Below are 25463 nucleotides of genomic sequence, written 5' to 3'. Positions count from 1 at the left end.
TAAAGGCTAACATGGTCTGGGGCCAGGGTATCTTAAGGATGGCTCTCTCTCATATGAAGGTACCTACTCACTTAAGAAGGCAGCCATAGCATAATCCACAGAGTTTTGGACTAGGACTTGAGAGACCTGGGTTCAAATCTCTACTCAGCCATGTAGCTCACTGATTGACCTTGGGCCACCTGCTATCTTACAGCCTCGCAGGTTTGATGTGAGGATAATCTAGGAGGAGAGAACCATGCAGAATGGGGCAGAGCTGTTATGATCAGCTGTTCCCAGCAAAGGGGAGTCACTTTTGCTTACTGGGAGTGAGAGGTGGAAGGGTGAGGTGGCAGGGAGGCCTCCACAGTGCAAACATACCATCAAGAGAACCGGATTGGTTCTGTAAGTGGGTTTGCACACACCAACCTCCCCGCCACCTGCCACCTTGCCCCTTCCCCTCTCCTGATAAGCCCCCCCAAGAGCTGCTTCTGCAACACATTAAAATAAATAAATAAATTCCATACAGGACAAACTGGCCAGTTTCCACACACACACACAAACATCAAACAGAAATGGCCATATCACCCACATGTTGTGTGCCTTCAGCAGACACACCACACTAATTGTATGCTGCATCTCCTGGGGCACAAATATTTTGGTGATCACTTTATAGTCCTGGGAACATGGAGTTATCAAGGGGTGGTGATTGTTTTGGATGCTACTTTTCCATTTCAACTGCTGAAGGTTAAACATGACCCCAAGGGACACTTTCTCTTCATTAAAGGCACTGTGGAAGACAAATTATTAACAATTGCATGCATTTACATTTTTACATCGTGCCCTTAATTTGCTTTTTTACTTTCAAAGAGGGTGTCATCCTTCTTGGGGGAGATTAGGGGATAGATCATGGGGGGTTGGCAATCCCATTTCCCCTACTTCTGAGACTCAATTTACTAGACTCCTCTCCCAGCATCATCTTGGGGATAGGTGGCAGGAACAGAACCCTTCAGAGTCAGGTTATGCTTATTGTTCTTTCTGCCATAGATCCCCATCATGCTTAGATTACATCTTAGCTCACAGAGACTTAATGAATTGTCCCACTTTTTCTTTCTTGGGCACTATTCAAATTTCTGACCATGTCCCAGTATTAGCTTCCTTCCTGATTCACAGCCTTCTGCTGCTGCCTGGTACTTTAATATAGCCTTGCTTAGTCTTGCCAGTACTAAGAGGGTCATCAAGGAGGCTATTGAGGAATATTTTATTTTTAATCAAGATAGTGCCCCCTCTTTACTTGTGATATGGGATGCCATGAAAGCAGTCCTTCATGACACAGCCTCTAGCAAGTCTATTAAACTTAAATGTATGGATTCTGCTGTGGGGGCAGAACTTCATGTAGAAATTACTGGGTTGGAGGAGTGGTGTCAGCTTTTGGGTTCTTCCAGGATCCTTAGAACTCTTGAAATTAAACATTGTTCTCTTGAAGCCCTTGACATTGATTTGACCTCAAAATCATTAATATATTTAAATCAGAAACATTATGAATTTGGCAATAAGAATTCTAAATTGTTAGTTAATGTGCTTAAGTATAAGAGATCTAAACGTAGGAAAATATTGTTACACATTCAAGTTGGTCATAGGGATGGGGATCCTGGAGACATTGTATGTGAGTTTTCTACTTATTACTCATGCCTCTACTTCTACTCCAGCCCATATGAAAGTTCCATAAATCACTTTTTAGAGTCTGCTGGCATTCCCTGATGACTTTAGAGAGCTCCTCAGTCGACCAATATCCAAGGAGAAAGTAACACAGATCATAACTAAACTGAGGGCACAAAGGTTCTCTGGTCTGGATGGCACATCTAGCAATGTATACAAGCACTTCAAGGGCTCTTTTGTTCCTCACCTTGTGAAGCTCTTTAATACAATCTCCTGTATGGCTGGTCAAAGACCACAAACAATAAAGATGATGATCAATCATGAAAAGTGAGAACATTCCTAAGTTCTGGTTGGGACTGGTGGTGATACTGAAATTTAGCAAGAATCCTGAATCTGTAGCTTCATATCACCCCATCTTCCTCCAACCAGGACCAGAAAATATTCACCGCTGTGTTCACTCTGTGGTGTAATAAGCATCTCTCAGATTATGTTCATCCAGACCAGGTAGGCTTTGTCCCTGGCTGACAAATGGCTAACTCTATTCATAGCATTTTAAATGTTATGCATCACAGTAGATCTTTGGGCACTCGACTTGCCTTGGTTACTTTTGGTGCCTACAAGGCATTTGAGCATTTGGAGTTAAATTTGTTAAATTTATCACATAGATATCAGTTATAAACTAAGTTGGAAGTTGCCATCTCCAAACTTTATGACCCACCAGGGATGTAGTTTGTGCCAATAATGTTGGTTTCCCCCCCCCTTTTTTTTTCTTTATGCAGAGGGGTCAAGCAGGGTTGCATCCTGTCCCTGTTTCTATTTATTTTATTATTAGAGCCCTTGGCCGAGATTCTTTGCAACCACCCTTTCTTAGCAGGATTTTATCTATCTGTCTGTCTGTCTGTAGCTTTTCCTCACAGTAGGATTATGTCTTTGCATTGTTATTGTTAGACCTTTTTATGAAGTATGTGAGGATTGTTTACTTTTTTATACACTTATTGAGATATTTTCACTAGTTTATGACTATTTACATTATGTTATATTTTTGTCATTGTTAGAGTGAATTATGTATTCATTCATTCATTCATTCATTCAATTTATATGTCACAGTTTCTCCCGGAAGGAGACCCGGGGTGGTAAACAAAATCACTAAAACACTCTAAAACATCTTTAAAATAAAAGACTTTAAACGTATTAAAACAAAACATCTTTAAAAACATATTAAAATAAAACATCTTAAATAAACATCTTTTAAAAAACAACTTTCAAAACATCTTAAAATGCAATTCCAGCACAGGCACAGACTGAGATAAGATAGCTATTTAAAAGGCTGTTGAAACAGGAAGGTCTTCACTAGGTGCTGAAAAGACAACAGAAATGGTGCATATCTAATATTTATGGGGAGGGAATTCCAAAGGGTGGGTGCCATGGCACTAAAGGTCCACTTCCTATGTTGTGTGGAATGGACCTCCTGATAAGATGGTATCTGTAGGAGGTCTCACCTGCACAGCGTAGTGATTGAATGGGTTTATAAGGGGTATGATGATCTTTCAGGTGTCCTGGTCCCAAGCGGTATAAGGCTTTATATACCAAAACCAGAACCTTGAACTTGGCCCAGTAACGAATGGGCAGCCAGTGCAACTCTTTCAGCAGCAGGGTGACATGCTGGAGATACCCTGCCCCAGTGAACAATCACGCCACTGCATTTTGCACCAGCTGCAGCTTCTGGACCAACCTCAAGAGCAGCTCCACATAGAGCACAGCACAGCAGTGCTGCCTGGAGGTTACCAGTGCATGGACAACAGTGGTCAGGCTATCCTGGTCCAGAAACAACCATCATTTCCTCAGTATGTTTGCTGATGACACTGCAGTTTTGCTTTCTGACCCAGTTCATGGTTTGCCAATACTTAAAACGTGAAATTGATGTTTTTGAGAGGGTTGCATGTTCTTGGGTTGATTATGCAAAGTCAGAAGCCATGTTTTGGAATATTGGCACTAGGTCCCAGGCTATGGTCTGAAGGAGCATAAGGTCAGCTCCCTGTGGAAGCTAAGCAGGGTCAGGTCTAGTCAGTGCCCGGATGGGAGACTGCCTGGGAATCATAAGCAGCCTTGGGTTTCTAGTATGAAAAGAAAGGTGGGGTATAAATGTAATAAATAAATAATTACAATTGTTTGTGAAATGTTCTGTTGGTATCCAAATATGCCCTGTCTCTCTGAAATGTTTGGGTATACTTATACCTAGAAATTTGTCTACACTTTTTGATTTAAGCTATCAAGTTGTTCTCAAAAGGATTAAATCAGACTTTTTTTGGCCCGGCAGGACTTGCATCTTTCATTATTAGGCAGAATATCATCCATAAAATAATGCTATCATTTCTTTTCCAGGTTTTGCCCATTTCTATTCCTGTTAAGGTCTTGCAAGCCTGATAGTTGATGTTTAAAAAGGTCATATTTTATGCTTAAAAAAATCTTGACGTAAGACTACAAATATATGATCACAGTCTCAGCCTGTGATACATATGTATTATGAAGCGTTCCAGCTTAGACAATTAATACCTACAAGATGTGTCTTTTCATTGGGTGAAGATGGAGGATAGTCCCAACCTGCCCATACCTTTGCATGCCCTCCCTTTATTTAGAAGGCAGAAGAGTCAGATTGAAAACCCTTTCTCTAAATGTACTTTGGGGGGGGTGCACCAAATGGTCCAAATATTTTTGTTTTCCATTTCCCCTCGTGCATATCTGCTCTTTTATCCTGCATTTAAGCCACAGGATAAAGTAATCCTTGCACTAATCTCAAATGGTCATGATTTAGTCTCAATAAGGGACATTTATGGACAAAAAGCCCCCTCCCACTTCGTGTGCTTATGGAAAAAATTAGGGGAACCGGACTTAATTGGTTGTGGATTTACCAGATAAACAGCTTTATTTCAGTTCCTCAGAATAAAGCCCTTGTGACCAAACCACTGATGGCTCTTGAATCGATCCTCACACTACCAACCTCTCAGCTTAAGGGCCTGATATCTAGAATCTATTCAGCTCTCCTTAATGCATTTTTTCTACGCCTCACTAGTCTAAAATCTCTCTGGGAGCAGGATCTGGGGGAAGAAACAGAGGTAAATAGTTGGCATAGTGGGCTCCTGCTGGGAGCAAGAGTAGGATATAAATCAAATAATAAATAAATAACAATAAATAAAATTTGATCTACTAGACCAGCCTATCCCAACCAGTGTACCTCCAGATGTTGTTGGACCACAATTCCCATCTTTCCTGACCATTGGCAATGCTGGCTGAGGCTGATGGGAGTTGTGGTCCAACAGCATCTGGAGGCACACTGGTTGGGAAAGGCTGTACTAGACCTTTTTCATCAGTTCTAGCCAGTATTAGACAGAACTCATTAAAAATCATACACAGATGGTACTATACCCCGATTCGAATGGCATATATTCAGAGTACCAATAACAGATGTTGTTGGAGTGATTGTAGTTCCTTTGGGACCTACTGGCATTTATGAAGGGCCTGCCCTCAAGTTAATCAGTTCTGGATTGAGGTAGTATCAGAATAAAGCAGTACTACCGGCCAAATAATCCATCCCGACCAAACCCTCTGTCTCTCATCAGTATTTAAAGAAGCCAGTTCTACACTTATTTTAAAAACTTTCATGATTTATTTGTTAGTACCTGCAAGGTTTGTAGTAGCTCAGGACTGGAAGGATGCCACCAGCATTACCGTGAATAGATGATTTTGAAAGGTGCTGCACATTGCCCTTTCAGAAAAACTTACACATTACCTTAAGGTACTATAAGGAGATGTGTAACCACAAGACTCTGCTGCTATATAACTTACATTTATCATCGTCCTCAGCCAAACCAGATTCCTGCTGATCAAAACTTTGTATGGATATATTTATAAAGACCATGTTTGTGGGTTTTTAAAAAATTTTCATGTGGTCAGGGGCTATTGGATTTTTATATGATTTAAATTGTTTTTATCTTCAGTGTTTGTTTACTTCCCTTCTCCTTAATTACCCTGTTATGCCTTATTATCTTGACAATGGAAGATCCTGTTTTTGCTATTTTTGGTAACATTTTGTTTTGATGTGTATTGTATTAATGTTAAAATAAAGTTCTTAAAAATGGCAATATTCAAAAGCCAACTGTGAGAATATTTCAGATTCCCAGGACACCCCAAGCGACCTTAGTGTGGCCATCCTAGAGCCAAGGAACTTTGAAAAGAGACTGCACCATGAAACTACTGAATAAGGTCACATCCACACCATACATTTAAAGCACTCATACCATTTTCACAGTCATGACTTCCCCCAGAGAATCCCGGGAACTGTAGTTAAGGGTGCTGAGAGTTGTTAGGAGACCCCTTACAAAGCTTCCATTCCCAGCACCCTTAACAAACTACAGTCAAAATGGTGTATGTGTGTTTTAAATGTAGGAGGTGGATGTGACCTTGCAATAAATCAAGATGTTTACTATAGTGCTGTACCAAACCATCATAAAGCATTGCTTTCAATCATTTGAGGAAGTTCTGTGTCTAAGTGATGGCTGCTTCATATTACTGAGAGCAGTGGGTAGCATTTTCTGAAAATAAATAAATACATTTTGCAGGGCCAGGTGGGATGAAGGGGGTGTTGAGCTTAATGAGGTGGCTGACAGGGCCTTCCTTAATCTACCCTCCCTTCAAAAAATAGGGCATGCATGAATCAGTTTACCAATATCTGTGTTATCAACCACGGTGTTATCAACTACTTCCTCCAATACCAGTAGAAGTCTTCATTTGAAGGGATGATTCCAACCAATGGAACAACTCCTTCTGTTAGGAGGAAGACTCCTTCTGTTGGGGAAAGGGACCCTTGGGGTCCAACCTCATATCTTTAGACACAAAACCACCCTATACAACTACCAACCCCAGAAAGGGGGTGTGGGGGGATCTGAATTAAAAAAGCAAAAATGGGGCACGGATCAAGCCTCCATTGTCTCTTTTTTATGTGACTTAAGAAGTCACTTGACTTAATGCTGTCAGATCTCGTTTGCCCCCAGTTTTCCAACTTTGAAGCCTCTGGCTTTTGTAATTAAACTTGAGCTCCTCTGTGGTATCCTCCATTTCATAGGGAAGGAAGTTCTATTAAACCTTACATGATTTATCTGCAAAAAAAAAATCCTATAATTGTTTCAAATGTTCCCTCCCATCTATAATTACTATCAGACTGCTAAAAGGATCATTAGGCAACACTTCTAAGGATCTGCCTGCAGGCATCTGAAGGTCATTGCTGCCAATTTCCCATATTATACAGCTGAAAAGGCACATACTTGGACAAATGACAATGTGGGAAATTTCTGGCAGTTATTGCCAAACGAAAGAATTTCAAACTTTCCAAGATACTTTTTTTTTGGGGGGGGGGAGACATTTAAATCCTTCCTGTCCGGATGTCAGCGTTTATAAGCCAAGCTGAAAAGGAAGGTTATAATAGAAAAGAGGAAGAGACTCCCAGAAAGAATGACGAGTGTTGGGCCATATTACTAAATGGCAAATGGAAGAAGATGAAAATAAGATGCAAAAGGGCATGTTTATTGCACAGATTTACCCATTTATTTTCCCTAGGAGCAAACCATTAGGGCATTTTTGTTAGGAGCTGTCTTCTTCTGCAGGGCTTCTGCACAAAAGCACCCTAGCGCCATTCTCTTGTGCAGTTCCCATTAATTCCAGTAAACAAGGAGCCAGGAACCTCAGGGTCTGGGGGCTGAATCTGGCCCTCTCTGGTGAGCTCTAAGCACTCTCCCTTAGGTCAAAACAACCAGGGAACCCAATCCTAGAAAAAAGGTGGCAGGTACCCAGTGCTAAGAGTGTGCTTCCTCCACAATCCCACCAATGAAATGACATGCATCTGTTCTGAGCCTAAAAGGTATAGTTTTGAATTCTGTCATCTATTTGTTACTGCTGTGCTCACCCACCCTTTTCCCTGAAATCCCTGACAAAGTTACCACTGGGTTTACGCTTAGTCTTTAATTCCTCATTTCCTTTCAGATGGACAGACGCTGCAAAGGGGCCACTCATGTAGGCATGAGGTCACAGCCAATGTTCTACAGTGTATTTACACAATGAGAACTGACTAGCTCCAAGCAGCCATGCAGAATCAGGGATCCGTGTAACAAGTGAATGGGATGACAGCAGCATGCCCATTGACAAAAGGGGACAAGCTAAATGGAAATGTCAAGCCAACAATGAGGAGCTTCTGTGTAGGATGTGTTTTCATACAGATTCCTGAACAAAAGGAATTCTGGATTTAATCCTGCCTTCGTGCTCAAAGCCACGGTTAGCCAGCTATCTATACCTTGGGAATGCAATGTGACGGCAAACATTTATTTCTTGAAATGCAACACCCACCAACCCTCCCATCTCAAAAATTCAGGTACCAAATGGCCAATTTAAAATGCCAAATATAAAACAGTTGATTAAAACACAATCAGCATAGCTAAAAGTCCAGATCCCGAACTCTCAGATAGAGAACATAAGAACGTAATGAGGACTGCTTGGAGTCTCTGAGAAATCAAGCATTTAGCATGGCTGGCCCATCAAGGTGGAATGGCCTCCCAATGGCAATCCAAGAATCCTCATTGCTTAGTTTTAGATGTCTTTTGAGTGAGATGTCTTGGGGGGGAGCGCAGGGCAGAGAAATAATGAGACAAGACACCATTATGGCACAAAACAAAGCCATGACTTCTTTATTGATTGCAATGACATGAAAGGGTTTGGTTTGGCATAGCTGCAGGATCCTGACATCACAAAGTCCAATTGCTGTGTGACATGAACCCCCGCCCAGGTGCTGGGGAAGGAAACCTAGGCAGTTGGCATCCCCCCTTTTTGGGGAGAAAGGGAGGGAGCATGAGGCTTCCTCAGCATGTATTTATGTTGTGGAAGCTGTTGCTAGCAGGGATACTGCCTCCTTTCTGCCCCCTCCCAAGCTGGGGCTTTGGGTATTGGGCTGTATTCCACATCCCATAAGAGGACCCCTAAATGGAAAGCTGGGGGCTAACTTACCCAGAAAATTGATCCTATGACAGTGAAGAAGAACCTCCTGCTATGAGGAAGGCAAATATCCCCAGGAACAGCCAATCATCCTGCAGCAAAATTCCTTCCCAGCCCCGTTAGCCAGTGACTGACCAGGCCCATAGCAGGAGGGAAACTGGTGCAAACTGAAAAAAATCTGGACTGAGGGAGGGGGCAGGAAAGTCTTCATTCCAATGGGCTGCAGGTGGATGGGACGGGCTCCTTTAGATAGGCCCCAAGAGGACCAAATGGATCCTAGTTCTCCCTATGGACCACCTGTGGACCCAACACCCACAAGAGCCAAGCAGCCAGCTGATTGGCTCTCACCTGAGTTCAATCCCTCCCACTGGCCTGCGCTAGTGCCAAGGCACTTTTTGGTGTGCCAAACCTCTGCTCCCCCCGCCCTGAAAATTCGATCATCTCAGGCGAGACCCAGGGACTGGTAACTTATGTCAACAGGCTTTCTCCATGGGATGAATTTTATACCAAATCCTTATGGCATTTTCTGCTTTTATAATTTTCTCATGTGATTTTATATCTGCTGTACACTGCTTAGATGTTTTCTATATAGGTTGTTAGCAGATAAATATTTTTATAAATAAATTCATACAAGAAGAAGAAGGGCCCCACTAGATCAGATGAAGGTACATCTACTTCAGCATTCTTTTTCCCACAGTGGCTATTCTTAAAGGCCATGTGGCTCAAGTCAATCATGACGACACAACGAGAAGGAGGCCTCTCAACCACCCAGTGCCTAAGTTGTTTTAGACCTAGAGCATGCCCAGATGATTCCATCATTGCAATGGGGTGCAAAGTGTCAGCACTTCTGCTCAACGAAGTCCAGGTTTGCTGAGTGATTATTTTATTTTTATTTTATTATTTATTGCATTTGTATACTGCCCCATAGCCGAAGCTCTCTGGGCGGTTTACAACAATTAAAAACATTAAAAACAAATATGCAAATTTAAAAACACATTTTTTAAAAAAGCAATTTAATTCAGGCTATGTTGTTCTATCAGAAGTTCACACTATTGACATGGATACATGTAGAATAACTGATGATGATCACCCAGCTGGTTTACTGCAGTAGCCAATGGATTTCCAAGGTCAAGGGACTTCCTGGATTCCTTAGGAGTGTCCAAATGTCCATATGGAGATTCCAAGGGGAGGCTGCCATTTTTTCCTCCTCTCTCTCCAGAACGCCACTCAGTACAATATTATATCACTATCCATCATCATTTGGGGGCAAGAAATAAAGGAGGGCACAATCCAAGTGTTGCCTTCTTGATTCAAACAGAAGGACAGTGTGTGCTTCAAATTCTTCCTTTGAATTGCCAACTTGAATTCAAGTTGTCAGTGCAAAGGATCTTTTTCTACAGGGGCTTAAGGCAAGCATCAATCAGCTGATTGGTGCTTACAGCAAGCTCTGCTGAGACTGGCTCCATCATAGAGTTCCCTTTTGCCTTGCTGCCACCAGCAAGGCATGTTGGGTCACCAGACATCATAGTGATATCATATGACTGACAAGTGGGCAGCCCCACCGCGCTGCCAAAATGGCCCAGAGGGGAGTGGAAGAGCTCAGGATCTGATCCACTGGCTGGATCCTGACCCATATCCCTGATGTATTCAAAAGGCAATAAAAACTTATGATGGGAATTTGGCCAGAACTGCAAGGTCATCATCTTTTATCAAATATGGTATTAAAACATCTGCAAATGCACAAAATAAACACTATCATTATCATTATTAGCTTGTAGGGAGAAAGACTCACGAGAATTAGCTTACTTGTGTCCAGATTCATGGGCAATAGTAAAAGCCAAACCAAGGCCCGTATCCTCATTGATGGTACAACTGCGGTATTTGCTGCACATTCCACTGATTGGAGCAAAACCTGCCAGAGATGGGATAGGGAATGGGAAAGTGATGGAAAAAGAATGGCATTATGCATCTATCTTTATTCTGCTGCATAACTTTGAAGAGATTCAGCACATCTTTCATGTAAGGCAGATTTGGTGCTCATTTAGTTTTTGTCATGTAGAAGGAATACACAAGGCAAAACGCACATACACATGGCAATGTTGGGTCCAATCCAAGAAAAATGCATTCTGTCTGCAGCAGCTGGCCTGCAAAACTAACACGGGCTCATTTTCTCTGCTGACTCAACATCAGTCCAGTCAGCTGGGGAAACTATTTTAAAAAGGGGCGCCAGCTCTTTTCTGAAGGTCAGCCAGAAGGAACGTGAGTGCCCTTGGCCAGAGATATTTTCAAAAAATCTAAAACACAACTGCCCTAACGATTCCCCAGGCACAGTGGCCATCCAAAAGGGGTCCCCCAGAAGATCTTTCCTTTCAGCCCAATGTTACTGAGTCCTAAAATCCTGCTGATCAGGTAATACCGAAGAAAACCATGAACTTGATGCTTTCTAATTGACTTTTTCACATTGGGCTGCCTTAGGGGCTGGATTAACCATGAAGGGAAGCACGTTCTTGAGCAGGGGCCCTATCAAAATAGAGCGACTCCGATGTGGTGTGGGTATTGAACAGCCTGAGCGTGCCTCTTCTGACTCCTCACAGCGAATATATTCCAAGCCATTCCTCTCAAATTTCCTACATTGTTTTCAGTCTGTTTTTAAAGTTATCTTGTTGCAGACATTCCTTTATGTTCATATATCTTACAGCCTCTGGATTCTCAACTCTTTAAAAACAGGCACAACTTTGCAACTGGATTGTGTCTATCACAGTGTAAGATGCACTCTGTTTTAGGTGCAACACTCTATAATGTCCAAGTAAAGGGTGTCCTGTCCTGGAAGCCACCCCTCCTGGGTGGGTTGGAGAGACAGGAATATATTAACTTTGTAATTTTAAAACTTGACTAAAAGAAAATAAATTTAAAAAGCAATCAGGCAGGTAGTGTAGTGATAACTCATCCTATAACCTCAGCCACCTATGACCTGGATACATCAACAAAAATGCCAGATTTGCTCCACACAGCCCCAACCTCACAACTGGTCTGGTCCAGCCCCATCCAGGCAAGCTGTACTGCCACTGGCATCAGCTGCTACCAGCTAATGCATGTTATTTATTTATTTATTTATTATACTTGTATACCGCCCCATAGCCGAAGCTCTCTGGGCGGTTTACAGTAACTAAAAACAAATACAATTACAGTTACAGTGGAAGTCACCTAGAACAGCAACCATAAGCAGCAACCAGACCAATCACATTCCTGCTCTTTGCATTTATTTGCATGTTTAACTTCTGTTGGCTGGAAATCTTAATAAAGATACAAGGAACCCAACCAACCAACCAACCGTTTTCAATGTAGTAATAAGTCATTCAAAATTTAGGCTGATAACTCACACTGAATCCCGATGAATTACATTATTTACATTACAGTCTTGCCATAACTTTCCCACAGAACATATTCCCCCAAGCTGATGCTCTCCAGATGTTTTGGACTACAACTCCCATCAGCCCCAACCAGTAAAACAACAGATTGGGGAAAGGCTGCTGGAGAATATGTCCATACCTAAAGTGTCACATGGTTCGTTCTTCCAAGAACATATATCAAATCCGGTAAGCAAGATGGCATGATCATGACGCTTCCCATTCTTCCCAACAAGATCTGATTGCCATTGGCAAAAGCTGTTTAATGACTGGTCTGCATGATGGTTGATCATCAGTCCACCCTACATATAAATCAAAGACAGACAGCAAAAAATCTACTGACAGCAACCGAAAAAAGAAGAAATCTTTGAAGGCAATGAAAGACATATGGGGAGCATAAAATACTTTGGCTGTATGTTTAGCAGAATGGCTCTCGTATTGAGGGCCATAGTTTTTATTTCCTTGTTCTTTGTGCTATTAAAGTATGGAATTTGCTCCCATAAGAGGCTGTGATGGCCACAAACTTGGTTTAAGACGATTAAACAGGTTCCTGGAGGATAAGGATATTAATGGCTAGGCTACTAGTCATGATGGCTATGCTCTGCCTCCATAGAGGCAGTATGCTTCTGAATATCAGTTGCTGGAAATCACAGGAAGAAAGAGTGCTGTTGTACTCAGGTCCTGCTTGCAGGCTTCCCACAGTAATCTACTGGCCACTGTGAGAACAGGATGTTGGACTAGATGGGCCACTGGCCTAATCTAGCAAGCTCTTGTATTCCTATGTTTGCAGACCACCAGAGGATGGGAGGGATGCACGTGTGTAGCACGCAAGCGTGCCATCAGCCAAGATGGTGGCAGGGGCTTCAGCCCCTTAGGGAAACCTCGGCCGCCATCTTGGTTAAGGACTGTGCTGCACACGCAACCACACAACATCTGGGAAAGGTAGGTTGAAGAAGAAAGGGAATGGTGGGGGCTCCGGAGTTCTTGCCATGTGATCCGCAGCAGCGATCTTGCCGTGAATCATGAAAGGGGAGTGGAGGGGCCCCTTAGGGGCCCCTGTAGCCCCAGGGCCTCTCGGCCAGGGCCCCATCTGGCAGCACTTTGGAGCCGGCCCTGCTTGGTAGTATCAAATTCACATATTTTCATATATGTGATTTGTAATGTCATGAGAATTCCCCTTGTGGACGTCTATGGAATGGAGCTTATATACAATCTCTCTGAGTCCAATGTAAAATATGTTCTGCTACATAAGGTGGCACTACTTACGGGTTCCTGTTCCAAAAGAAGAAGGCTCACGACTACAATATTGATGTCGCTTCCAATTGTGCCATCTTTGAAAAGACTTGATACCTATGGGAAGGTTAATGCAAATAAGAGAGAAAGGAAAATATCAGGTGGTAAGCAAAACTAAAAATGAACATTCAATCCACTCCTTCACAAGTATTCAACTTGGCTTGTATCCAATTAAGTCCTACTCAGAATAGAACCATTGACATTAATGAACCTAAGTTAGTCATGTCCATTAACTTCAATGGATCTTCTGTGAGTAGGTCTAGTTTTGAATAACACCCTGTATAAAATGTGGGCAGCATCAACATGAACTAGATGATGCACTAATTTACAAAGGCAGGAAAATTGTTTATGCAGCTGAAATGAACAGGGATATTAGTCTCAACATTTTTACAGGTACCTTTACCAGAAATGACAGCACAGTATCTTTGAAACACTAGAGTAATCACTCAGTGACAAGATTTGAACTCGGGGTTTTCCCATTTGAGAGCTCAGTCTCTTAGTCAGTGGTCACAGTTTGGCACGATGTGAATGAGCCACAGCAAGCCTCAGGCTCACATGCTCCTTCCTTCTTCCCTCCCCTTCTTTGGAGTGCTAAGGAGGCAATAGGAAGCTTTCCTTTCTGTTTTCCATTAGCCAATGTTTAGTGTTACATCTAAACCCTAAACTGTTGTTAAAACAAATCAGCTTCATAACTCATGGTTTAAAGCTGGCTTGTTTCAAACAAATGTTCAGATGACACAACAAGATGTAGTTAAGCAACAACTAAAGCACAAGGCTCACTGCAGCTCTATTCGCACTAACCTATGGTTTAACATGACGTTCAAAAATGGCAATTGTTATTAAAGTAGGTTTTCACTTTCTGCAACATTATTAATATCCCATGAACATCAGGTAATCAGAGGAATGTCCATTAATTACATATTGTTAGCATTTGTTCTTGCCCCCAGTTCAAAATTTAACATATTTTATTTATTTACTTATGATTCTTCTGTTTTTTTAAAAAAAGAAACACTCCTACTTACATCAATGTCCAAGGCATTACTTACTTAATAATAAAAAACAATGTGTAATCAATATAAATCCAATGACGAAATCAATACTAAATTTTAGAGAACTAAAGAAAACTCAGCCAGTAAGCCAAAACCAAAAAGAAATGTTGTATAGCAACTATAGTTATATGGGGAAGGGCCATAGCTCTTTCAGTTAAGGCAATTCAACCAAGTCCTACTCAGAAATACTCCAGGTTCAATCCCCAGCATCTGCAGGTAGGACTGGGAATATCCCCTGCTTGAAACCCTGGATAGCCGCTTCCAGTCAGACCAAAGGTCTGCCTCACTACAAGGCTGCTTCCTATGCTCCTACCTTTCTATACTTCCAAATATTGTCTGTAATTACCTATCACCATCATCACCCACTAGGGTTGCCAGGTCAGAAGCATCTCAGACCCTAAGATTTCAGGGGTGGGCCCTAGTGATGTCACGGGGGCAGGCCCTAGTTATGTCATTAAGCATGATACATTAAGCATCAACCACAGATGCTTAGAGCATACAATTCAAACAAAACATTTCTCTAATTGGAAATTAAGATAGAAATCTTAGTGAAAAGATGGTGTTCCCAAGTCCAGCTGCAGTGACAGAATCATTCCTTCTCACCTGCTTAGGGAGCCTGGGTAAGGAACATTTGATCTAGCCTACTTGCTTCTGGCAAGAACGGTTTAAGTGCCCTCAGGCCAGGCCAGTCACCAGAAGGTCACTGGAGGAAGAAAGGAGCTTAGTGTTGTGGAGATGTTAGATGGGAACACTCAGTAGTAAAGATGGATACCCCTGAAGGCTGCAATTCTAAACAAACTAAGCCCCATAGAACTTTCTTCTGAATAGATATGGTTTGGATTGTGTTGTTGGTAAGGCTTGACTAGGGATCCCCTGCAAAGATATCCATATCCAAGCAGGGTTGGCAATCCCCTGCCTAGAATTCCCTGCCCCTGCCTTTTAACATGGCTGCTCCAAACTTTGTTACACACTTGACCCTTCATTTCAGATGTAGGTTTGAGAAATGAGTAAGAGAAAGAAGATTATCTACCTTTTTCTGCCTACCCTCTGGGCTGCTATAAACTCACTTTGACAGCCAACCCAATTCCAGTGAGTAATAATTGGCAGAGAGAAAACACACATGGCTTGGTCTACCTTCACAGGCAGCAGCTTGGGAACAATAGCAATTGAAGCCACAATTCCCAGTATGTGAATTCTCTTTTACCACTCTTGGGCAAGAAATAAATCATCATGCAACCAACAAGATGCATCATCAGTGGGTTTAAGGGGTTGAGCTGAGCACATGGAACCACTGTTGTTGTTTCTATGGATGTAAAGGAGTGAGGTTAAAGGTAAATGAAACGCAAATAGAAAAAGGAAAAGACAGTGATGATTTCCTAAATGCAATACCAATCACAACAAGACTCCTATGGGTAAGGCAGAAAACTCAGCATCCCACAACCTGTCAGGATTCCTAACCAAAAACCAAAATGAAAAAAATCCTAGCAGCCAGTCAGCCAAGGTCACAGAAATCCCCATGCAGCACAACCTGACCCGGGGGCTGCAATTAGTGCAGAATGCTGTGGTACAATTGCTGACATGAGTGAGACCCTATCAGCACATAATGCCATGGCTCTGAAATCTGCACTGGTTGTTGATTTATTACCAGACCAAGTTCAAAGTGTGCTTTCCATGTTACAGGTGTCACATAGTACTTGTTCTGCTTTTGTAAGAACTCAGTCCTTTAGTGTGGCAGCACCTACACTTTGGAACTCCCTACTTATTGACATTAGGCAGACACCTTCATTGTACTCTTTTCGGCACCTGCTAAAAACATTTTTGTGTAGGCAAGCCTACCCAGGCATGTAGAAGTTACTATATTTTTAAACCTGTTTTTAACTCTTTATTGGTTTTATTATTTTGAATGTTTTTAAATACCTGACTTTAATTCTTTTTATTTATTTATTTATTGCATTTGTATACCGCCCCATAGCCGAAGCTCTCTGGGCGGTTTACAGCAATCAAAAACATTAAAACAAACATACAACTTAAAACACATACCCTAAAAACAATTTAAAACACAATTTTAAAATTTAAAACAATATAAAAACAATTTAAAACACATGCTAAAATGTATTTTGCCAATAATTTTATTGTTTTAATTCCGCTTTGAGGCTTTTTACAATAAAGCAGTATAAATGTTGTAAATAAAATACATAAACAAATTTTGGAGTCAGTGTGGCCCTTAGGTCTCTTTCCACTTTTAGGAACAAAAGAATCTGCCTTATACCAGCTCAGGCCATTTGGTACTATCTAGCTCAGTACTGATGACATGGGCTAGCATTGGCCCTCCAGGATGTCAGGCAATAGTCTTTTCCAGAGATTGAATTTTGGACCTTTGCATACAAAGGGGGTGCCCTACCATTGAGCTAAAGCCTGTTTAAAAAAGTATCTTTTTACATTGTTATTTTCAATTCACTAATGAATGCACAGCGTATCTAGGGTAGACCCACACCATGCATTTAAAGCACATTCAACACACATTTGAAGTGCATGAATCCCACCACAGAATCATGGGAACTGTAGTTTGTTAAGGGTGGTGGGAACTGTAACTGTGAGGGAGAAATTACACTTCTCAGGATTCTTTGGGGGAAGTCATGCATTTGAAATGTGGGTTAGATGTGCTTTAAATGTATTGTGTAGATCTACTTCATAAACTTTGTGTGCATGTAAATTGTTTTAATTATTATTTTTTAAATGGAAATGAGCTATAAAGTTTGCTAGGTGACCATGGGCTACTCACCATCTCTTAGCCTCATCTGCCCCTCAGGATGAAAACAACAGAGGGGAACCATGACCACCCCAAGGAAGAAGGGCACACTTGAAATGTAGAGGAAATAATATACAGCCATAGTGTGAAATCAGATACTCACTGGGACATAGTATGAAGAAATATTTATATAAGTATGACTCTCAAAGATGTTTATTATTTACACAATGTGTAAAGATATTTATAGTGCAATCCTATGCATGTTTACTCAGAAGCAAGTCCCAATGTTTTCAATGGGGCTTACTCAAATAGGGAAGCGTGCACAGAACTGCAACCTCAAGTGGTAAGGAACTTCACTCACCCAACCCAAAATTCAGAATCATTTCATTTTAAGATGTTTTGCAACTGTTTTATACTTGCTTCATGGCTATTGGATTTTAAAGGGATTTGTTTCTTTTTGTGAGCTGCCTTGGCTTTCATTCAACAACCCTATCTCACAGGGACATTGGAAAGACTCTATATACACACACATTGGAGATGTTACATACACCTAGGGTTGCCAGGTTCAGGGCCTGAGTCTGATCTTGTATTTTTAGGAGAAGAGAAAGTCAGCCAAGTGCAGGTGTTCTTGCAATTCTCCCTTCCCCCTGCACAACTTTTAAAGATACAGAAAACCTCTTGGTTGCCAGGCCTGGCCTCCAAAAGGTCTTCTGTATCTTTAAAAGTTGTGCAGGGGGGAGGGAGAATTGCAAGAACACCTGCACTTGGCTGACTTTCTCTTCTCCTAAAGATACAGGATCAAGATCAGGCCCTGAATCTGGCAACCCTACATACACCCCATACAATAGTTTTTTTGTCAAAACCAATTAGTCATTGCAGAACATTTTTTTAAAAAATCAGTATTAATTTCCTGCAAAATAAAACAGTGACACCTAAGTAAGCCCTGCCTTGCTGCTTTAAAAATAAGATTGGAGAGGGAGAGAAAGATTTACAACACAAACACAATCCTTTGCTATTTCATTCAAAAGTCTCATTAATTTACAACACAATCCTAACCATGTCTACTTAAAAGTAAGTCCTACTGAATTCAATGGAGTTTATTCCCAGTATGTGGGATTAGCATTGCAGCTTTACTCCCAAAAAAGCAAGTATAAGAATAAAGCTTAATATTGGGAAGGTTTTCAAAACACTGCCCTCTTCAGCAGCACAGGAAAATGTAAATTTGTTTGACTTCTCATAATTAGAAAAGAGTAACACCTTGTGAGAGCATTTAGATCTCCTGCACACACAGAGAAAAAGACTTTTGCTACTGCTGAGAGCTATAAACTTACTCAATTTATGAGATTTTCATACAAGCAGGAAAAAACAACACGTTTCTGGACTTGCAATGGGTTCTAGCTATTGCCTGGAGGTCAACAAATCCCTTGCCAATTGTAACCCTGACTTCACTTATTGGCTACAAGCCTGAAAGGGCAGGCATTAGAGCAACCAGCTATGAGCTCATTTAACAGATGTTGCAGGAGGCGGCTGATGTTCTGGGTTATCTCTCTTGAACCAGACCACCTAGAAACTTTTTTTAAAAATGAAAGCTGAAACTCCAGAGATTGAGGTGACTCACCCAGAGAGGACCCCAAAAATCGGAAGTCTCCAGGCAAAAACTGGAGACCTGGAAACCTTATCACCCACCCATTGACAGCATTGATAAATAAAAAGTCCCCCCCTCGGCATCTAAAAGATGTCAAATAAAGTGTCTGGCAACCATTTCTAGTAAAGGCATTCCATAGACAGGCCTCCAGGCCTGGTTCCAGTAGATCCTGCTCCCTAATGTCTCCAGGAGAAAGTATATGGAACAGGGCTTCAGAAGATGCCCTTAATAATAAAAAGTCAGGTTCACACAGGAGAACTGGATTGGGCTGATGGGAGTTGTAGTTCAAAAAAGTAACTTTTCCAAGCTCTGAGAAGGCCCCAGGCTAGTTTTATATTTATTATATTTATGAGACACCTGGTAAAATCAATACTCTCTAGGTACTGCACAAATAAAAGGGGAATGAAAATATAACAATACTGCAATATAACCATGCTACAATATAACCTCAGTAAACTAAAGCAAGAGCCAACATAAAAACCCAAATGCAAAGCTAGCAGAGTAAAACACTATGTACGACACAGAACTGAAATGGCCATCAAACACCTACGTTAGAAGCACCAGCCATACCACACTGACTTAAAACTAGATCTTAAAAGGCCTGGGAGAAGAGAAAAATCCTAAACTGCCACCAGAAAGCCAGCAATGCAGGTGCCAGGTGGGCTTCTCTAGGGACAGTATTCCGTAGCTATGAGACCACTAGAAACAAAGCTGCCTCTTTTGTGGCTACCCTCCAAGCTTCAGACTGAGAAGGCACATGGAGTCCTATAGATGACCTCCATGGGTAGGTACAATGGAGGCTGGTCCATTTGGGCAGATGGGGCATTGCCCCACCAACCTTGGTCTGCCATTAGTCAACCCCCACCTTCCTTCCTGCCTTCTTATTCACAACCAGACCAGGGGATGTCACTGTAAGTGTTGCCCCTTGTAGAACTCAGCAGGGAGGAAAATGAAGACAAAACACAGATTAGTTTGCTCCACCTCTCATTGGTCCTGGTTCCACTTATTATTGGGCTCCCTCCCTTCCGCCCTACCAGTTCAAATGGGCAATAGCCACCACTGAGTGATGACGGCAGGTAATTAGACACTATTCGGAAGGAGCCGTTTCATTCCATGCTGAGGTGTAGTGCTTTATCGGTCAGCACCACCACCTTGAATCGGGCCTGAAATGAACTGGAAGCCAATGCAGGTGAAAAAAGGACAGTGCAATCCCAGTTAGGGCTTTGTAGATTGAGATCATTATTTGAATTGTGCCTGGAAAGAAACTAGGATCTAGTGTAGCAAGCAAGTGTGGTATTCCTTCTTACACTGCACTGCCTCTGCCTCTTTCCTTAGCTTCATATCCAACCGAGTGTACACTGTCCCTCATTAATGAAGGGTGACTGGATTTCCAAAGAAGCAGGCATTCCGACTTCACTCTTGCTGGCATAAGCAAAGAGAGAGGGGTCAGGAAAGGAAAGAGAGAGCAAGTTTATAACCTTATTTCCTTCCTCACAGCAGAGCAAGGCTTAATCGTTTGAACAAGGCCTTGGGATTGATTGCATTGTGCTCTTTAATTTGCAGTGACACCACTCCTTGCAAGTACAAAAGCCATGCATAGGCGAGGCCAAGCACTGCTGTGAAAAAGGAAATGGTTTATGAAAGAGAAAACACATTTCCATACATATATTTCATTCTATTTTCACTAGGCAAGACCATCAGGCAGCTTTGAACCAGGGCTCTGCCAAGGATTCTCTCATTTCCATCTGCACATTGGAAGCAGCATATTTGGCACAGCCAAAAAATAGCAGGGCAGGGGAGGGGAGGGAGTGGAAACACTCCATTTGCTCAAAGTGTGCTTTGTTTCAATGCCTTCCTTTTACCTGACATCTTCCATCCTTGTCCCTCCCCTGTCATTACAATAGGGACCCCCTAATTCATAGGCAAACTGAGGTCACATCCACAGATACATGTAAAGCACTCTTATAGCACTTTAATAATCATGGCTTCCCCCAAAGAATCCTGGGAACTGTCTTATGTTAAGTGTGCAGACAGTTGTCAGGAGACCGGTACTCCCCTCACAGAGCTACGGTTGCCAGAGTTCCCTGGGAAGAGAAACTGATTTGTAGACCACTCTAGGGATTGTAGCTCTGTGAACAAAACAGGGGTCTCCTAACAACTCTCAATACCCTTAAGAAATTACAGTTCCCAGAAATCTTTAGGGAAAACCATGATTATTATTATAGTGGCGTAAGAGTGCTTAATATGTAAGGTGTGGATGTGGCCTGACATTCCCACCACATATGGAAAAGATTCACATTTGCCACTGAACACTGAGCCAGGGAGCGATCCAATGAGCAAACAGTCAGTGGAATCTGCTGTACCTCCTTCTCACCACCATTCTCTGGGTGAGAGTGAGAAGCAGCTGAACCAGCAGGTTGCTGTGATGAAGAGGAGGAACAGGCAAGGAGACTCTTGCCAGCTGGCCCCCAGCCAGGGTGTGGGCACTCAGCAGATGCCCAACCATGCCAATCCTTAACACTGGTCCCAGTATGTAAGGAGGCTCTGCAGGTGCAAAATAGATATATAAGCTTGTAAGGTCCTGCTAGGAAGGACCATTACTGGGAACAACCATAACTGACTGGTAGAGCATCTGACGTGCATGCAGGAGGTCCCAGGTTCTATCCCCAGCATCTCCAGGTAGGCCTGGGAATGTGGCCTGCCTGGAACCCTGGAGAGCCACTGCCAGTCAGTGTAGGCAATACTGAACTAGATGGACTTAGCGTCTGACTCAGTAGAAGGCAGCTTCCTATGTTCCTAGCTGATCACCATTTTCTAAGACGCTCATCTCAAAATACATTTGCATATTGTGAATTAGGTCAGTTTCACATTGCAGTCTAGATATTGTTAGACCTCATTGCCATCACCACTTTTAGCTCATCAGTGAACACACTTAGCAATCTCTTTTAGGAATTGTATAAAAGGACTGAGTCAATTCATCAGCTGCACCACTCTGTCTTACCATGTTCATTACTGTTAAGATGTACGTCGTCACATTCTCCTTGCTGTGTTTCTCTAGCATTTTCCTGTCTGCCACAACTAGAGTTTCAACATTCAAACTTCCAGTATTCTGACTTTTAATGGGAGATCTTTTCAACCTTGCCGAGCTCCCATATTCATCAGACAGGATGAATGTGTCCTCTGTGGGTGGCTTCGGTGTGTCTAAAAGGAAACAGAGCAGAGATTTGGAAAAGGCTCAGAAATGTCTTTTCTTTTTTTTATGAGCAGTTGGGTTCAATCCTAAAGTGTCGAGGGACTAGAACCCTGAATGAATCTACGATACTGCAACAGATGCCAAATGCTGATTAAAATGGGCTGTTAGATGGAGAGCCCTTTTCAAGACATTATCAAGTCCTGATTCATCCTTCTTTGCTAAACTTTTAAAAAAACACTTAATACAATAAGTCACAGACAGGAAAACATTCACTTTAAAAAGAATGTGTTTCACATGGTTACCTGGGAAATGTTTATAACTTCTGCCTAATTATTTTTTCAGTCCCCATGCACACACCCACCTTTTTCTGCAATACCTAGGGACAATTTCAAATTCAAATGACTATAATGTGTGTGGCCAACTGATGATCCCTCCCCCGGCTGGATCGCACACCAATTTTCAGATGAGCAGCACCCTCAGAAGTGCAAGCACAAATCAAACTGCAGCAAATGTCCCATTCCTGGGCAAGGTCATGGAACGAGTGGTTGCTGGCCAGCTCCAGACACTCTTGGGTGAAACCGATTATCTAGATCCATTTCAGTCGGATTTCAGGCCAGGTTTTGGCACAGAGACAGCCTTGGTCGCCCTGTATGATGACCTTTGTCAGGAGAGAGACAGGGGGAGTGTGACTCTGTTGATTCTCCTTGATCTCTCAGCGGCTTTTTATACCATCGACCATGGTATCCTTTTGAGGAGACTCGCTGATTTGGGAGTTGGCGGTACTGCTTGGCAGTGGTTCTGCTCCTACTTGGCGGGCCGTCTCCAGAAGGTAGTGCTTGGGGAACATTGCTCGGCACCCTGGGCTCTCCAATATGGGGTTCCACAGGGGTCAGTTCTGTCCCCCATGCTTTTTAATAACTATATGAAGCCGCTGGGTGTGGTCATCAGGAGTTTTGGGGTGCGCTGCCATCAATATGCTGATGACACGCAACTCTACTTCTCCTTTTCATCTTTCTCAGGTGAGGCTGTCGATATGCTGAACCGATGCCTGACTGTGACAATGGACTGGATGAGAGCTAATAAACTGAGGCTCAATCCAGACAAGACTGAGGTGCTGTTAGTGGGTGCTTCTCCTGACCGGATGGTGGATGTTCAACCTGTTCTGGATGGGGTTGCACTCCCCCTGAAGGAGCAGGTTCGTAGCTTGGGAGTTCTTTTAGAACCATCCCTGTCAGTTGAGGCTCAGGTAGCCTCGGTGGCACGGAATGCTTTTTACCAGCTTCGGTTGGTGGCCCAGCTACGCTCCTATCTGGATAGAGAGAATCTCGCTTCGGTTGTCCATGCTCTGGTAACCTCAAAGTTAGATTACTGCAATGCGCTCTACGTGGGGCTGCCTTTGAAGATGGTCTGGAAACTGCAGCTTGTACAAAATGCAGCGGCCAGATTGATAACAGGGACTAGGCGTTCTGATCATATAACACCGATCCTGGCTCGCTTGCATTGGCTGCCTATATGTTTCCGGGCCAGGTTCAAAGTGCTGGTTTTAACCTATAAAGCCTTATATGGTGCGGGACCACAATACCTGGTGGAACGCCTCCCCCGATATGAACCCACCCGTACACTATGCTCTACATCGAAGACCCTCCTCCGGGTACCTACCCATAGGGAAGCTCGGAGGGTGACAACAAGGAAAAGGGCCTTCTCAGTGGTGGCCCCCGAATTATGGAACAATCTCCCTGATGAGGTAAGCCTGGCGCCAACATTATTATCGTTTTGGCGCCAGGTTAAAACTTTCTTCTTTTCCCAGGCATTTTAGCATTTTAGTATGTGTTGAAAACTGTCTTGATTCTTCTGGGTATTTTATAATTTTAAAGTTTTTTAAAAAGTTTTTAAATTTGTTTATATGTGACCTATTGTATTTTTATGTTTGACTGTTGTGCACCGCCCAGAGAGCTTTGGCTATGGGGCGGTATAGAAATTTAATAAAATAAATAAATAAATAAATAAACAAACTGTTAGGACTGTTGAAATGGACTGTTGAAAATTATGGTCACTGCTTTGGAAGAAAGTTACAGGAAGCCTGTTTTCTGTAAGCATGATGCCATCTGGGCCAAATGAAAATAGATCAATTCATGCAAATTGATCCTAATATTCAACAGACTGACGTTCAGTTCCTCCATCAAGGATTCCAAATGAGTGTTTTAAAACACACACACATACTGGGGAGGGGGGGAAATAAAAGAAATCTCCTCAAGACTTGGTGCTTTTAAGAGAGTTGAAAGTGGAATGACCAATGAGCCATTATTTCCATGATGCATTCTGTGCACCCATGTCTTTGTCACACTGGCACCTGTAAGCACATGAGTTTTTGAAAGACTGCAGGAACCTGCAAAATCTGCTTAGTTCCCTTTCACAATGTCTTTTCAGGAATGGGTGAATCTGTTGATTCAGTTATGGTTTCTCCCATTTTCTCAATCTTAACTTCAGTTCTCTACATTTCCACATCTGTTTGCATTTTTTTTAAGTTCTCATAAAAAGTCATTGGTATTTTCATGTGAAGTTTTTCTTACATGCACATTTGTGCATGCAATTTTCCCTATTACAGATACATTTGCAACTCATTTTCCTTAATATTATGCATTTTTGCATGTTTTTATTACTAATATGTTCATTTTTTGTGCACACTTTACCTTAACTTATGCATTTTTGGACACATTACTTGGCTGGCAAACTCCACTGCAAAATTTAGAGAAGTGCAATTTTTTAAGGATGGCTGTGTTTCAATTTTCATATTGTTTTAGAAAGTGCAATGTGAACTGAATTGAATTTTCCCCATCCCTAAATACACCTTATTTGTTGTAACTGTGCACCTAAAAATGTTCACTGTGCATGCTTGCACGTTTGCAAATGCAGCTATTGTGCAAGAAGACTCACTAGGAACCATGACTGGCTGCAGTTCCTTGCTTTTGCATAATATGAGAAATGACCAACAGTGGAATTTCTATGTACACTATGGGAAGCAATGCCTCTTTTGTAACACTGTCAACTTTTCAGAATGTTCTCACCCCAGACAACATACATTCTGCATACATTCCTTATAGATATTAATCCTACTTATAATTGCATATTAATCCTACTTATAATTGCATAATTATTTATTATAAGGGCAGGAGGAAAATCATTGTTGCAGCTAAGATAAGAAATACATGTATAACATAGTTATACTATCTTGTCTAAATCTATTTTTTTTTTCAATAATTTTTATTCAGATTTTCATAAAACATACAAGACGAAATCATAAAACATTCAAAGACAAAAAACAAAATCAAAAATAGTTAAACAAAAAGAAAAAAAGAAAAAAAAAACAAAAATAAAAAATAAAGAGTAAAATATTGACTTCCCATTTGTCAAAGATCAAATCAGTTATAAGTCTATAATATATAACAATCCTGTCTCT

The 25463-nt window shown here is 41.9% G+C and overlaps 1 protein-coding gene across 1 annotated transcript in view; it reads right to left on the bottom strand.

Moving 5' to 3' along the window:
* ADAMTS18 (ADAM metallopeptidase with thrombospondin type 1 motif 18) overlaps positions 1-25463 on the bottom strand; it is a 155320-nt gene that overhangs the window by 72749 nt on the left and 57108 nt on the right. The window contains exons 4-7 of the mRNA XM_061594662.1: positions 21815-22014; positions 13344-13427; positions 12220-12379; positions 10477-10582 (exon numbers count right to left, since the gene is read on the bottom strand). Coding sequence (XP_061450646.1) covers positions 10477-10582; positions 12220-12379; positions 13344-13427; positions 21815-22014 — 550 coding nt within the window. The remainder of the gene's footprint in view (positions 1-10476; positions 10583-12219; positions 12380-13343; positions 13428-21814; positions 22015-25463) is intronic.

The sequence above is a fragment of the Rhineura floridana genome, chromosome 13, assembly GCF_030035675.1.
Source record: "Rhineura floridana isolate rRhiFlo1 chromosome 13, rRhiFlo1.hap2, whole genome shotgun sequence".
Lineage (NCBI taxonomy): Eukaryota > Metazoa > Chordata > Lepidosauria > Squamata > Rhineuridae > Rhineura > Rhineura floridana.
This window is presented reverse-complemented; position numbering and strand designations above follow the sequence as displayed.